General features: G+C 35.0%; 2 protein-coding genes across 2 annotated transcripts; both read left to right on the top strand.

Annotated features, from left to right (window-relative positions):
* Window positions 1-248: 248 nt before the first annotated feature.
* On the top strand, window positions 249-1735 carry MONOS_9068 (uncharacterized protein; the record flags this gene model as incomplete). Its single annotated transcript, XM_067879528.1, has 3 exons — window positions 249-318; window positions 381-877; window positions 974-1735. The coding sequence occupies 3 exons, from the start codon at window positions 249-251 to the stop codon at window positions 1733-1735; spliced, it is 1329 nt and encodes a 442-aa protein (XP_067735536.1).
* Window positions 1736-7225: 5490 nt separating this feature from the next.
* MONOS_16912 (uncharacterized protein) lies at window positions 7226-9242 on the top strand (the record flags this gene model as incomplete). Its single annotated transcript, XM_067869784.1, has 8 exons — window positions 7226-7247; window positions 7476-7572; window positions 7634-7727; window positions 7854-7923; window positions 8003-8122; window positions 8388-8448; window positions 8955-9058; window positions 9127-9242. The coding sequence occupies 8 exons, from the start codon at window positions 7226-7228 to the stop codon at window positions 9240-9242; spliced, it is 684 nt and encodes a 227-aa protein (XP_067735535.1).
* Between the last annotated feature and the right edge of the window lie 6980 nt (window positions 9243-16222).

Here is a 16222-nt window from a genome sequence, read left to right as displayed (position 1 = left end):
TTTCATTTTCAAAAACTATTGGTTTGATCAAAGAGAAACAAAAGCTTAGTGGTTTTATCTAATACTATCAAGTTCATTTGCTTCATTTCACTTTCATTTTTATCTTTTCCTTTTTAAAAAGTTAAGCAATTGCTGTTGAACTATCAATTGCCGTTTTGCAAGATAATAAAGAATGTTTGGAATTTTTGTGAATTTTTTTTTCAAATGAAATTTTGTGGTAAATTTATCATTGCTTACAAAAATATAGAATGGAAAAGCGCACTGACAACAAAACTGAAGATAGAAGTGAGAAGCCATACATTTCAGAGATATTTTCAGGTTCGTTCGTTTTTTCTGTTGTTTTAACATTCAGTTGTTAATTCTATTGATTGCTTTTGAAGGGTTTTTGAATGAACTTGAAAATTGTTCTGAAAATGAACAAATTCAGAAAATTGAAGAAATGAACAAATTTTTAAATGAATACAATTATAAATTATCTGAAGACGGTCGCACATACGAATTTGCAGATAAAATCAACGGAATGATTGAAGAAAAAAAAATATCATTGGAAAATACCCTTTTGTTACTGAAGTATTTGGGATATTTCAATGCTTGGGATGGCATTCAGATTATTTATTTTGATTTTACCTTATTGAGAAAAAGAATTGAAAGGATGATTATCGAAGAAGAAGAAAAGGAAGAAGAAAAGAATGAAAAACTCTTGGTTGATCTATGCGAATGTTATCTTTTGAATAGAAAAATATATACCACAGAAAGATTAATACATATTTGTGAAAATTGCCTTCTGAAAATTGCTTCGAAGAATAATAAAAGTCAGGAGGTTCAAAAAGAGGCGGAAATGGCATTGTTAGCATTGTCTTGTGTGGATGGACAGGATGTATGAACATTCACGTTTCCTTTTTGACATTATTGATTTTTTCTTTTTCTTTTTCTTTTTCATTCATATTTTGATGATTTTCATATATTTTATAAGAAACTGGATAAAGGGCTGTTCTCGAATGAGATTATCGAAATCATCAAATATCATCAAGAGCATCACAATCTCACTCAGCTTGCTTATCAATCTGCTTGGCATTTTTTTGTGTATAAATTTCGGTGCAGAAAAGAATTGGGGGAAAAACTTCTGAATGAGCTTCATTTTCACAGAGAAGCAATAACTGAGTTGGGAGAGCTTTCAAGATGCATCGATAGGATGGAAAAGGAAGGGGCTGAAAAAACAAAAATAGAAGATTTGCAAATGATCCAACTGAGTTGGCTTCACAATGTTTATTTAATGTTTTATAATTACAGATTGCGGAATGAGGAAAATATTGAACTGATTCGGTATCTTGTTAGGATGTGCAGAACAATGGGAGACTATGATTCAGATATATTAATATGGAGCAGCAAAATTTTTAACACTATGCTTTCCTTTAGAATCGATAGTGTTGATGTGTTGCTAAAGGGAGGAGCATTTAATCTGTTTTTGGAGATGTTTCCGCGATTAAAAAAATGTGACAGAGTAAATGAAGAATATTTGCATGATATTTTGAAAGTTTCAAGAATATTGGAACTTAAGACTAGAAAAGTTGAAGAAGCGAAAAGAAAGACACTTAAAAAGGTGATATTTGAAATGATGGAAGAAGAAGGAATGGAAGACTTAATTACAAGCTATCAACATGTTTTTGAACATTATTTCGAAAAAGACTTTTTCAATAGTTTTGATAATTTCTATATCCTTTTTGAGGATTATTGAGGAAATGAAACCCATTTCATTTTGTAATTTACGTACATATTCATTTTTCTTTGTTTCATAAAATAAAAGCCATTCGTTTGAGGCTTTTTTTGAAAGACTTTTTTCACTTCTTTGAAAAGAATCAAAACACAAAAAGATAAAAGAAACAATTGACATTAATTCAAATCATTCTTATTTTCCAACAAAAATCTTCTTCCAATGATTTGTGTCATCAATCTTTGAAAAAAAGACTTTTATAAAATACAGAGTTCACTTATTTTGTTAAAGATTATTGCATTACCTCTTTAGCGCTTTTGGAGTTGATATTTTTCACCGTTTCCGAATCTTTCTTTGAATTCATTCAAATTCAAAGAACCTGAAAAGAGCGAAGAAAATGAAGAATGAAAAGAAGAATGAAGAGATAGCGCTGAATAAGGTGCTTTCTTTTTGAGTAAAGTTGAACAGGATTTTTATGAGAAAAAAGAAAAAAGCTTTAAAAGAAGAAATTGCAATTATCATTCAGTTATCGAAATGTGCTAAATTGGAAAAGCATACATAAGAAATGCTTAACTTTTATTCTATACAAGGACGGTTTGATTTCCAAAAAGAATTTGCTATGGCGAATGCTCCTTGTTCTTAAGTTTTCCCTCCAAAAGCCAACATGCCTTTTTGTTAATAACAGCTGATGTTTGTTTGTCGTGCCTTAAAAGACCTCTTTCATTATGCTTCTAAATGATTCCGGGCTTTCATTCGTCAACCTCATTTGGAAATTGTTGAGCATACAACAGATCTTTTGCAAAATTGTTGCGTTTTCTCAAGCATCTTCTTTTATAATTTTTCGTTTTCATTTCTCTTCATTTTCCTTCGTTTCTTTATTGCAACACTTCCATTTCAGATTTAAAATTCCCCGGGAGAATGAAGAATAATTCTCATTGCAGGTTGCAAATGTATAGGAATTATGAAGATAATTTTAGATGAGTATGAATGTACAGATATGTCGATTGATAACAGGAAGAGGCTAAATTTGTGAAGAATTATACGAAGAAACAGTTGTACATCTAAAATACTACTTTTTCAGCAGTTTTCTTTGATCATATATCATTCAGCTTTGATGTCAACACGCTTCCGGAAGAGTACACTTTGCGTCATTTTTCGAAAGATGACTTCATAATGAGTAGCCTCAATCCAAATATAGAACACTTTATTCGTATATACGTTAATCGAATCCAGAAAAGTCTTCATGACAGCAAGTGGCTGGGAAATGGCCGAGCACCAGCGTCAAAGTTATTTTCCGAGTTGATCAAAATTTCATTCATAAGCAAATTTGAATAGTTGAAATTGCTTTCCGTTTTTTATAGCAAATAAAGCACAATTAAGTTGTCCTGAGCAACAATATTCATGAAATTTCCCGAGAATTTTGGTAGTAATCGGTCTGTGTGTCATTATATGTCAAAAATTATATAAATACAATATTTTTCAGAATAGGTAAATGTCGATCTCCAAAAAATCATATAAAAATAAGCATACAAAATATATTCCAGAACTGCATTTTCATTGTCCTGCGTTGAAATTTTTGCATCACTCGAACACTCCAGATTAAAAGAATTCTCACGCTGTTGTAGCAAAAGGTCATGGATTTTTGTTACTGATTAATTATGAAACATGACCCAAATATTTCAGATTGATGTTCAAGATGAATGAAAATGTCTATTCTTCAAACAAAATTGGCTAATAATGAATGTTAAGAAAAATCCACAAATAAAAACACTCAAACTGGTTATACGTATTGCAATGGAAAATAACATGCAGATGACTACTCAAATATTCAACTAATTAGCAAAACATCATCATCTCATTTACAAAGCTGTTGTTTTCACTTAATCATGTAATCTAGTATGTATCAAGATCATATTTTTCTTCAAAATGAATTCTTTATAAAAACATTTCATTTTCATGAATATTACTCTTTACAAAAAGATGAAGATGAAGTTGTATGGATTTTTGACCATTCATGACATGCTGCTAAAAAAACATCATTAATATTTACACTTGTATAATGGACTTTTTTGCCTGGCTATTGTAAAGATAAATGAGAATATTGGTAAAGGGGTCATGCCTGAGAAGGACGGATTAGACGAATCCTTGTTATCAGAGGGCTGTGCGTCTCAGAGTGTTTTGTTTGCACGATTTACTGAGGCTTAACTCTGAATATTGTCCAATTATAAATTTTTGACTAAGTAGGATAAGAAAAAAAAGTCCGTTAATTAACTTACCCACAAGTAAATGTTTTAAAATTCATAGATATTCTCTTTTCAACTTGAAAACGTATGAATTATTGAATATAAAAACATTGAAAAAAAACGTTAACGACGGATGATTGGAATGCCTTAATAATACCATGGATGAAGTACTACCCCCCAAAATAACTGTTCTTTTTTTTATTTTTGGGAAAGGAAAAAATAAATGGGAATTTGAGGGAATCCAATGTGGGAAAAAGTGAAAGGGTTTAAACAACAATGTGGTCATCCATTGTGGTTTAAATGATGAAAACTTTGAGTAATTTTTTTGTTTGTTGACTTGTGATATTTCGGTCAATGAAAATCGGAAAAAATAGGTCAAAAATGACAGAAAATGAAAAAAGTTTCTATCCTCCCTTTTGAGGAGTTAAAAGAAACTCCTTCAAAGAAATGACGATATTAATCTTAATGGTTAATTCTTCATTTCTTTGAAGTTATTTGAGTAAAAAAATTGACTCAAGGATAACGATTTTGGGGGTGAAAAAAATGACTCTTTCAAAAAAAGTTTCTGATCTCCAAAAAATAGAAAAAAATGAGGTGAAAAATAAAGGAATAAGGAAGAAACAGCCTCGAGGGGTGGGGGCCGCGCGACAAACGCGGCAAAAGGGCGGGGAGCGAAAGCGACCGAACTTTTGCCGTGTGGCGCGTCGGCCATTTGGGTGGGACTCTTTCTTCCCCAAAAAAAGTGAAACTTTCTTTGAGTTGACCCCACAAAATTGTTCATCCTGTGATGTTCAAATTTGAGGGTTTTCAAATTTTCATTGAAAATTTTTGCTGCTCCCCCCCTAAATATTATTATTGATTTATAACTTGTAACTTTGAAAATTTTTTCAATCTTTTTCTGTGACCTTCGCGAGATGGATGAATATCTGCGCGCAGGAATGATGTGCGCAGATTTCATCCAGCGAGCGCTACCGGAGCAGTAGCGCGAGATGATGTGACCCTGACCTCGCGGTTAGCGAGAAAATTTTGAAAAATAGATAAAAAAAGGGGTCATTTTCTATTGAGAAAATCGATATTTTTGTGTTATTTTTTATAAAAAAAATACAATATTTTTGTGATGAAATATCTTTTTAGCTTCTCTTCTTTTCTTATCATTTGATATAATTTTTATTAAAATCTGATGAGTGATAATGAAGTTATGATCATAATTTTTTTTTTATTCTTTATATTTTTTTTATAAAATTTTTTGTTTATTTGATTTTGATGAAAATTGGATGAAAGATGTATGATATGATAATATTAATTGTGATGATATAATTGTGAGGATATTGTTAGTTGTGGTTGAATAATAATGAAAAAATAACATTCTGAAATATCAACAAAAATAAGATACTTTTTTGTTTGCTCAGAACCAACCATCAATATCAATGTTCTTATATATAATTATCATCTTTATTATATCTATTATATTATATATTTTTTCTATCCAATATATCTTTTTATTTGAGAAGCTATAATTTTTTTAAATATAGTTTATTTCTAAAAAAATTTTTTATCTCAATAACAAAGAAAGAACTTCCAGCAAAAAAATTCACATATAATGTTTAAATGATATAGTTTATAATATATTTATTTGATGCAAGTCTGTCATTCCATTTTGAAGATAAAAAAATATTTTCATTTTTTCATTCATTTTTCGAACAAAAATTAATTTTTTCATTTTTTTATAACTTTCAATTCATCTCAATTTTATTTTCAAATAAATAGTCATCATATAATATCTCTCTATTATTTTTATTTTTAATATTAAAAGAAATTATCTTATGAAATAATTTTTTTTCCATAATTTTTTATCTTAATTAATATTTTTCTATTTATTCCATGAACAGATAAATTTGAAAATAATATTTTGTATAGGTTATGAGGGGTGGGGAATGTAATAGTATATAGGGAGATTGGTAACTAACTGTTTTTGAGAAGTCGAATTCTTAACATAGAAAAATGGTTTTGATCTTGATCAAACTTTTTTTTTCAAAAAAATATTTTTTTCATAAGAAGTAGGAATTAGTGGTTGATGAAAAGTTACGTATATAGGTAATAATATGAGAGGAATTGATTGATATTAAAATCAGAAATTAATTGATTCAAATTGTGGAATGATATGTTAAATAAAAAATTTTCAGTCAAAATTTTTTTAAAAGAAATTTTAATATCTCGATAAATAAATTTTTCTAAGTCGTGAGACTTTACAGAAGTGTTAGTTGGACCATTTATGAATTTTTGAAGTCATGGTCAAAAATTCGAAAAATGCGAAATTTTCATTTTTTCTGATTAAGTTGAATTTAGCTCAAGTAAGTCAGAAAAAATGAAAAATTGGTGAAAATCGGTTTTTATGAAAGTTGTGATCGAAACTTATGAAAACACAAAAAGTTCGGATAATTCGCGAATAGTCCGCTGAATTTTTTTCTCGGGCCAGATTGGTCTGGTTAGTGAGAAAATGTCATATGAAGTTTTTGACTGAAAAAGTGGTGATCTTAGATCAACGACCGAAAAATGTGGGGTCTCAGATTCCTTTGATAATTGGCAGGTGGCAAGGACGTGGGCCCCTTATAAACATACTCGTATCTAAATTTTTTCTACCGAGCGGTTGTGGCAGGGCAGTTCGGACAAGTTTGTGATTTTGACTGAAAAATCGAAAAAAATTTTTTTTCTCGAAAATTTCAAAGTGGATATAAAATATGATTCCATGGATGAATATGCATTGTAATGTTGTATATTGGTGATTTTTTGTTGGATACATTTATCTGTAGTTTCTGAGTTATAATCGAATTTTTGAGTGAAAATGGTCATTTTTGAGGTAAATCGAGTATAACACCAGAAGTAATGGCCAGATAAATTTGATATTAATACATGATATATGTGCATATAGTGCGGTAATAGCATGCATATGGGTGTTGGCTGCGGGGGTCTGGCAGGCTGTCCAGAAAAGAAATAAAAAATTTGAAGTTGACTGGGGGTGCCTGGTTGGTGAAGTCACAGAGAGCGAACCAGAGGCAAGTGGCTGAATCGAAACACATATGACCGGCACAGTTACCCATGCCCGGATGTGGCCAAACGGGGTTTCGATCGGCCCAGTGGTTGCTGAGAAATCCGAGCGGCTAGTTGTTTTGAGTTCGGTTCTGAATTTTCACATAGAAAAATGACTGGGGGGTATTGACTTGGTGATGCTGTGGAGAGTGAAGGGAGGGCAAGTAACTAAAGTTAGAGGGATATGTTGGGGAATGTTAGTGGGGGTAGGATGTGGTGTAATTGCTAAGAGATTGGCCTAGCAGATATTTCACCACACATCAGTTATTATATTTTTTCTATGAAAATTGAATTTTTTCTATGATGATTTTTCTATGTGATATTGACTGCCCGACCTCGAAGTGCCATCTTTTTCGAAAAACTCACAGACTCAATTTGAGTTTGACTGAAAAAGGAGTTGAGTGGAGGATATCTGTGGAAGGGCTGATGGGCAGGGCTTGCAAAGGCCACAGGGCAAGGAGCGAGTGAGGCGGGCTATGTGCTGGGCCTATGGCTGGGCAGGCCCTGTGGCTTGGCCTGGCTCTATTTGACGTATCATATATTTCCCCAGTCAGAAAAAGTGACTGAGGGTACAATGTTCCGGTGGTTATAGAAACTCAGGTGTTGGAGCCAGAGCTCCAGAAACAAAAGTGACAGTGTGCGCACAGACTGTGGCTGCACGCTGGGCAGGGTGCTGCTGGGCGCCTGTGTGTCCTTCTGGCTGGGTGGGTCAGACACTCACTTTTTTCATTGGGAAAACAGACTGGAAAACCAACTTCGTTGGGCTGTATCTTTTTATCGGTCATAACTTACAGCTTGGCTGATGTGGGCAGAGTGGGCGTGTGGGCAGTGGCTACAAGGCTGGGTGGTGGGAGTCTGGCTGGGCTGGCTGGCTGGGCGGTGGTGTGAGAAAAAGTGAGTGAAAAATGACAGGGCCAGTCATTGAGATACCCCCTCTCATTCAACGAACGTATCTCCTCAGGTGTTGGAGGGAGAGCTCCAGAAACAAAAGTGACGGTGCAGCGGGGGACCAGGACTGTGCAGTGGGCAGGGTCTGGTTTGTGGGCTGTGGGCCGGACCTGCTGGGTGGGCTGTGCACTGGGTTTTGTTCAGTCACTTTCATTGAAAAAACCTCAAATATGGTAAATGACCCCGGGTGCCCAGACCAGAAAATCCATCTTTTTCGAAAAACTCATAGACTCAATTACACTACACTGAGGTTTCCTCGATTTTTGTGACTTTTGATACTAGAAATACACTATGAAAATGGAATGCCTGAAAAACCTGCTTTGATACTAAAAAAAGGGAAAATTACACTACGCCGAGGTTTTCGTGGCGTAGTGTAATAAGGATGATTTTGATACTAGAAATTTCATCTCCTAAGAAAAGTGACCAAATTACACTACACTTCGAAAACCTCGGCGTAGTGTATTTCGAGGTTTTTGATACTAGAAAATTTTGTCTATGAAATTTCTCTATGAAAAATACACTGTGGACCCCTCATGTTCACAGACTCATAGCGCCTCAGGGGCAAGTCAGCGAAACTTCTCGTTGCCATAGAGGGTCTCGCTGCACACTCGCTCTACACAATGGTGGTAATCTCATCGGGCTCAGTTGTGATGCCCTGAAGTTACAAGGCAAATACTCATATCTTTCCTATGAAAAACCCTTTCTCGATGATATTTTATGCTATGGACCCTGTGTATTCCATGGGTCATAGGGAATTACCTTTAAGAGCTGGAAAGTTCTAGATGCCATAGGGCAAGTAGCTGTGCTCTTGGAGTATCCATTGGTAGTAATATCTTTGCCCTCGGTCCATATGCCTTTTCACTATACTCAATATACTGACATCTTTGAATGAAAAAGGTTCAATTTTTCATAGAGGACCCCTTGACTTCACAGACTCATATCTTTTGATCGGTCATAACTTACAGACATGCCAATGGTGCTGTGGGGTGGGCATGCCCTGCTGGTACAATGTGGCACACATTCGGCTGGTGGGCTGTGGCTGGGCCAAGGGCAGTGGCAGAAAAAGTGAGTATTTTCAATTGACTTTTTGAGTGACTTGGACCCCCCTCATTGGCTGGCCTGTAGCGAATCACACAGGAATCTGGGAAAGTTCTCGATGCCATAGGGAAACTCGCTCCACACTTCCTCTATCCATTGGTGCTATCGCCATTGCCACTCCTCAACTTCCCTTATATCTATGGTCGATATACTAGTGTCCTTCCTATGAAAAACTCCTTTTCAATGAAATCTTATACTAGGACCCCCTTATGTTTGTTGGATCATAGCTCCACAGGGTTAAGAGCTGGAAAGTTCTAAATGTTATAGAGGGTCTAGCTGCACACTGTGCCTAGCCGATGGCAGTATTCCCGTTGGGCTCCTATGTAATGCCACGCCACCACACTCAATATACTACTATCTTTCCTATGAGAAATTTCATTGAGAGAAAATATTGACTGGGACCCCTTATGTACTAACCCTTGTAGTGCCTCAGGCTTGAGAGTGCGAGACTCGAAAATGTTATAGAGGGTCTAGCTACACTCTCCCTCTATCCAGCTGTGCCACTTGTATTCCTATTACTCTGCTTGCCTTGGAGCCATAGGCAAAATACATGAACTTTTCATAGAAAAAGTGACTGACCTCCCCTGTGTTCCCACTCTCATATCTTTTTACTGGTCATAACTTACAGGCTAGCTGATGGTATGAGTTTGTGCGTATGCTCTGCCGCTACGCTCCCATAGGCATTCCACTCCACTCCTCTGGCTGCTCCAGCAGCAGTGTGAGAAATAGTGACTTTTCATAAGGGCATTTCCTATGGAAACATTGAAGTGGGGATAGCGGGCCAGGCTTAAGAGCTGGAAGGCTGGAACAAAAAACCAGATGAAAGGCAGTGAGGGCATACACAAGGTGGTGCAGTAGTGGCAAGGCTTTGGTGTGTCCCCATCCCAAGAAACACTATGGAAGGATACTAAAAATTTTCATTGAGTTTTTTCTAGTATCATTTTTGGGCATTTTCACTACGCCGAGGTTTTCGCGGCGTAGTGTATTTGGGGCACTTTTGATACTAGCCGATATTTTCTAGTATCAAAATACTCTTTATTACACTACGCCGAGGTTTTCGGGGCGTAGTGTAATTTTGAGATTTTTTAGTATCAAAGCAGGTTTTTCGATGACCTCGTTTTCGTAGTGTATTTCTAGTATGAAAAACGGAAAAAAACGCGAAAACCTGGGCGTAGTGTAATTGAGTCTATGAGTTTTTTGGAAAAGATGGTGTTCGGGGTGCGGGCTGTCGGGGATTTTTACGGAAGTATACTTAGGGGGACACCCCCCGAAAAAATTTTATTTCTGACTTCATTTTTTTTCGACAAAAGTTGTCTGGTGAGGATAGTCTGAGCCAGGGCTTATGTGATATGGGGTTAGTATAGAAGTGTGACTTGTATATGAAACTCCATAGGGAAAAAGAATGATTTTGAATGAAAAATCATATTGTAATGATCTATCAGAGCTTTTTATATTATCTTCTTTTGATGATGATGAGAAAAGTGTTTTGATATTGAGATTACATTGTGATAATACAAATATTAATGATTATGATTGGATGGCTCAATAACTTTATCAGTTATTGAGTTTATCTGAAAGAAAATAATGTGTTAATATTTGAGAAGGGAAAATATTGTGTCTATTCTTGAAATATCATCATCTTTGTGAATGGTGATGTTTTGATAATTATGACTAAAATACTATATTATGTTGTCTTTAAACAAAACAATATGATATATTAATATTTATTATTAAAAGTTATTAACAATGGACTTTTTGTCTTTTGTTGGTGATTTTTATATATAAATGTATCTGGTCGATTCTGCCAGTAGTCATATGCTTGTCTCAAAGATTAAGCCATGCATGTGTCAGTATAAATAACTTGTATTTATGAAACTGCGAATGGCTCATTACAACAGTTATAATTTATTTGACAATGACAATGTTATATTTTGAATAGAAATATAATTTACTACATGGATAGCCGTAGTAATTCTAGAGCTAATACATGCGAGAATTCATTTTTCTTTTTGTTTTTCGGAATGGAAAGAAGGGTGGGTTTGAAAAAGATCCGACTAAGGGTGTTTCAGCAATGAGACACCCTTTGGGGAAGGATTGTATTTATTAGATCGAAAACCATTAGGAATAGTTTAAATGTTTGATTCTATATGGATCAAAAACTTATTTCGGCACATGTTTGAAGTCTCGCAAGGGGTGTAAGAGTATGTGTCCATTGTGAAAGATAATGGTGATTCATGATAAATGTCGAATTGCCAGGGTGGGTTAAGAGCCCATCGTCTTGGCAATGTGTCATTGAAATTTCTGACCTATCAACTGATGATGGTAGGATAGAGGCCTACCATGGTATTGACGGGTAACGGAGAATTAGGGTTCGATTCCGGAGAGGGAGCCTGAGAGATGGCTACCACTTCCAAGGAAGGCAGCAGGCGCGCAAATTACCCAATCCCAATCAATGACGTATATGGGGAGGTAGTGACAAAAAATAACAAAGCGGGGTATCTAATGGTATTCTGCTATTGGAATGGTTTCAATGTAAATGCTTGAAAGAGAAACAATTAGAGGGCAAGTCTGGTGCCAGCAGCCGCGGTAATTCCAGCTCTAATAGTGTATACTAAAATTGCTGCAGTTAAAAAGCTCGTAGTTGGATTTTGGAGTTTTTAATTGTTCGAGGGGGCGAGATGTTTCTCTATACTTAGTCCTGCTTCATTTTTCTTATTAAATTAGCTTTCGGGTTGATTTAATTTGGATGTGAAGTGATTGGAGGGTATTAATGAGGGGATATTTGAAAATCATGGTATTGTTTTTAATCTTGCATCAAGATTTATTTCTTGGTGTTTGATTGATTCAATATCTTTCATTTATCTTATGCTTGCCTTGAATTTGAATAACCTCGAATCCCTTTTTGGAGAAGTTTCGGCTTTTTCAAAAAAGGGGTAAATGTTTTCGAAATTATTAATATATCACTTAAATGTTGATTTATATTAATCGTTTCTCTTTGTCAAAGAAGAGGAAAATTTCGGAGAGTTTACTTTGAAGAAAATGGAGTGTTCAAAGCAGGCGTTTTTTTTGTAATGAAAGAAATTCGCTACTGAACACATTAGCATGGAATAATAAAATAAGACACCTGATGTGTTTTAAATTTGATAATGAAAAATTATAAGGAAACTTATTTATTTTTTGTTATCAAACACATTCGAGTCTTAAACAATAAGAAGATTGAACTTGTTCTTTTTGTTATTGTTTATCGATTTGAGTTTTATTGGTTTTTGAAACAGGTGTAATGATTAAGAGGGACAGTTGGGGGTATCTGTATTGCATAGTCAGAGGTGGAATTCTTGGATTTATGCAAGACAAACAAGTGCGAAAGCATTTACCAAGGATGTTTTCATTAATCAAGAACGAAAGTTAGGGGATCGAAGGCGATCAGAAACCGCTCTAGTCTTAACTATAAACGATGCCAACTAGGGATTGGAGGGAATTTATTTTTTAATTCGCTTTTCCAATTTCTATCTTTCGGGATAGGTTGGGATTTATCACAAGAAATTGTGAAGTGAGTTTGCTTTTAAAATTATAACAAAAAAATGAAAGAGGTAACTTCGGTTATTTGTCTTTGTTTTTTGTTTTTAAGCCCCATCAGCACCTTTAGAGAAATCGATTAAGTCTCTGGGTTCTGGGGGGAGTATGGTCGCAAGTCTGAAACTTAAAGAAATTGACGGAAGGGCACCACCAGGTGTGGAGCCTGCGGCTTAATTTGACTCAACACGGGGAAACTTACCAGGTCCAGACACGGGAAGGATTGACAGATTGATAGTTCTTTCTTGATTCCGTGGGTGGTGGTGCATGGTCGTTCTTAGTTGGTGGAGTGATTTGTCTGGTTAATTCCGATAACGAACGAGACCTCAACCTGCTAAATAGGGTGATAATTTTGAAAAGTGTCTGTAAGGTGGCTTTCCGATTTTTTTCTCAGTAGTTCTCTCTCGGGGAGGATTGTTGAGAAAGTCGGGAAGTTGTCTGAGATCTTTTAATGGTTAATATTGAAATATATATTTTGAGATAGCTCATTAAGCTTTCAGGATGGATTTGTTTTGAGCAGTTTCGGCTGTTTGGAAGAAGTTTGTTTTGGAAGTGAGTTATTGAAATTATCATTAAAATATTTCGATATGGATTGTAATTCTCTTTTAGTTAATTAATTTCATCATGGCTCTTCGCGGGGTTGTGGTGGAAGGCTAATGGGGCTCTGGATCTATATTCGAACCTACTTAGAGGGACTACCATGGTTGCACATGGGGGAAGCATGAGGCAATAACAGGTCTGTGATGCCCTTAGATGTTCTGGGCCGCACGCGCGCTACACTGATAAAGTCAACAAGTTGTTTTTGGGTGTGTTAAATAAAAAAAATAGTGTTTTTGTTTTCAGGGCTTCTTAATCGGGGCTTTGAAAAAGGGATGCTATTTTTTAACACATGCAATTCCCTTATCCGAAAGGATTGGGTAATCTTTTGAAACTTTATCGTGATGGGGATTGATCTTTGTAATTTTGGATCATGAACGAGGAATACCTAGTAAGTGCAATTCATCAGATTGCGCTGATTACGTCCCTGCCCTTTGTACACACCGCCCGTCGCTCCTACCGATTGAATGATCAGATGAAATGTCTGGATTGTTGGATCTTGTGAGGGTTTCGATTCTCTAGGATTTAATTAGAAGGACAGTAAATCTTATTATTTAGAGGAAGGAGAAGTCGTAACAAGGTTTCCGTAGGTGAACCTGCGGAAGGATCATTAACGTTTAATTAATAAAATCAAAAACAATATAAATAAATAAATATAAATTTGATGGATGCAATAATTAAGATAACGATATTATTACAAATAAAAGTTTTTTTAATTAAAGAAAAATTAAAAAACTTTTGGCAGTGGATATCTTGGCTCTTGTATCGATGAAGAACGCAGCAAAGCGCGATAGCTAATGCGAATCGCAGAAATCTACGAGTCATCAAAATTTTGAACGCATATTGCGGTTTCTCAGTTATTTCTATAATTGAGGGACCATGCTTGTTTCAGAATTGGTTATAAATTTATTATAAATCTATTTAAATCAAAAATAGATTTGTTTTATATTATTTGAGATTAAAATGATCTTTCAAAGATTTATTATAATCTTTAATTATTATTAATAATAATAATTTCTTTTTCAAAAGAAATTTTAATATTAAAATAATATTGAAAATATATGTTTAATATTAAAAACATTGAGAAAGAAAATTTAATAATTATGATTATCAATCTGAAATATCAAGCAAGATTACCCGCTGAACTGAAGCATCTTAATAAGCGGAGGAAAAGAAACTAACGAGGATTCCTTTAGTACCTGCGAGGGAAGAAGGAAAAGCCCAAAGTTAAAATCTTATTATGAGTTAGTTGAGAAGGAAGGCAACTTTTGACTTGGCTGACAATTGATAGAAAATAATAAGAGTTGTACTTTAAAGATGTAATTTCTCTTGGGGGTCAAACTCTGAGAGATTAATGTCAGTGACGGGAATATGATTTAGAGATCAAAATTTCTATTTTTGTTTTTGGAAAGGAATGCCGGAGAGGGTAATAGCCCCGTTTATATAGTAAAAAGTAGATCTCGATTCCTACTGAAGGAAGGTGTGGCAGGGTCAAACTTGTCATGGCTTTTTTTGGTTTAAATGTCACGGTTGGACATTACAATCATAGAGTCGGGTTGTTTGAGATTGCAACCCTAATTGGGTGGTAAGCTTCATCCAAGGCTAAATATTGACAAGAGACCGATAGCGAACAAGTACCGTGAGGGAAAGATGAAAAGAACTTTGAAAAGAGAATGAAAGTAGTGCTTGAAACTGCCAAAAGGACAAGCGATATAAAATTTAGAAAGTGCAGAGATGTTTTTTATTAATATAATTAAATTATTTTCTTATGGACATGAAATACTAGAGGGTTGGTGTATTGTGGCCTGAGTGACTTGTAAGCTTAACTGTAAAGTCGGGGGATACATATGAATAGTAATTTATAATTGTTATTGATATCTGATATAAACCCGTGCTTATAAGGATATAAAAGAAAGGTGTAACAGCCGAACCACTTTGCTCAGGATAGCATCATTTCCCTTCTCTTCATAGTTCCCCTTGGGAGTTATGGATGAATGTTAAACATAAGAATGCGGTCAATGGTATTCTATAGTTTTGATAATAACCGAAATCCACATAGGAGGAAAGGTGGGAATAGACATTATTGAATATTGTCAGGTTTTTTATTAAACTTGATGATTTCCTATTCTGTTATAATCCTGAAGCAAGACTTACCTATTGGATTCGATACAGGGATAGAATACTTTGTAATAAGTATCTGAGAATATGGATTGGTTAAAGATATCAGATACGGGATGGAAATATCGAGAATACCAGAGTTTACATATATTAGTTCTGGGATGATATTTTTCAATTTATTCCAAATTTTTTAATTAAATCAGATGAGTTGAGAAAGGAAACTTGTTTTCTTTTTCTTCATATTTGGTTTTTAAAAGATTTGTTTCGATTGGTTAAGCTCGCCTTGATTATATTGAATTAAGAATAAATGGTAATATTGTCTTATTTATTAGTGAACTAATTGATCTTAAATATGGCGATTCTAATATCGATTTCCTATTCCAAATAAGAAGAATTGACTTTGTTGATGCGCTTTATATCGCCCCGTCTTGAAACACGGACCAAGGAGTCTATCAGATATGCGAGTATTCGGGTGGATAAAACCCAGGGATGCGTAATGAAAGTGAAGGGGATTATTTGGAAAGCCCTTAAATGTGAAGGGGTTATTCGCCGAGAGGGTAAATCCTTTTGGTGGAGATCCTGGCAACATTGACCAACCATAAAGTTTTTGTTAAAAGGTAGTTTGGGATAAAACTCGGCTGCTTTTCTTATGGTTTGAGTTATAGCATATCTGCTAGGACCCGAAAGATGGTGAACTATGCCTGAATAAGGGTGAAGTCAGAGGAAACTCTGATGGAAGCTCGTAGCGATACTGACGTGCAACTCGTTCGTCAAATTTGGGTATAGGGGCGAAAGACTCATCGAACCATCTAGTAGCTGGTTCCCTCCGAAGTTTCCCCCCGGATAG

Source organism: Monocercomonoides exilis (assembly GCF_001643675.1).
Source record: "Monocercomonoides exilis strain PA203 chromosome Unknown scaffold2-2631571, whole genome shotgun sequence".
Classification (NCBI taxonomy): domain Eukaryota; phylum Preaxostyla; order Oxymonadida; family Polymastigidae; genus Monocercomonoides; species Monocercomonoides exilis.
This window is presented reverse-complemented; position numbering and strand designations above follow the sequence as displayed.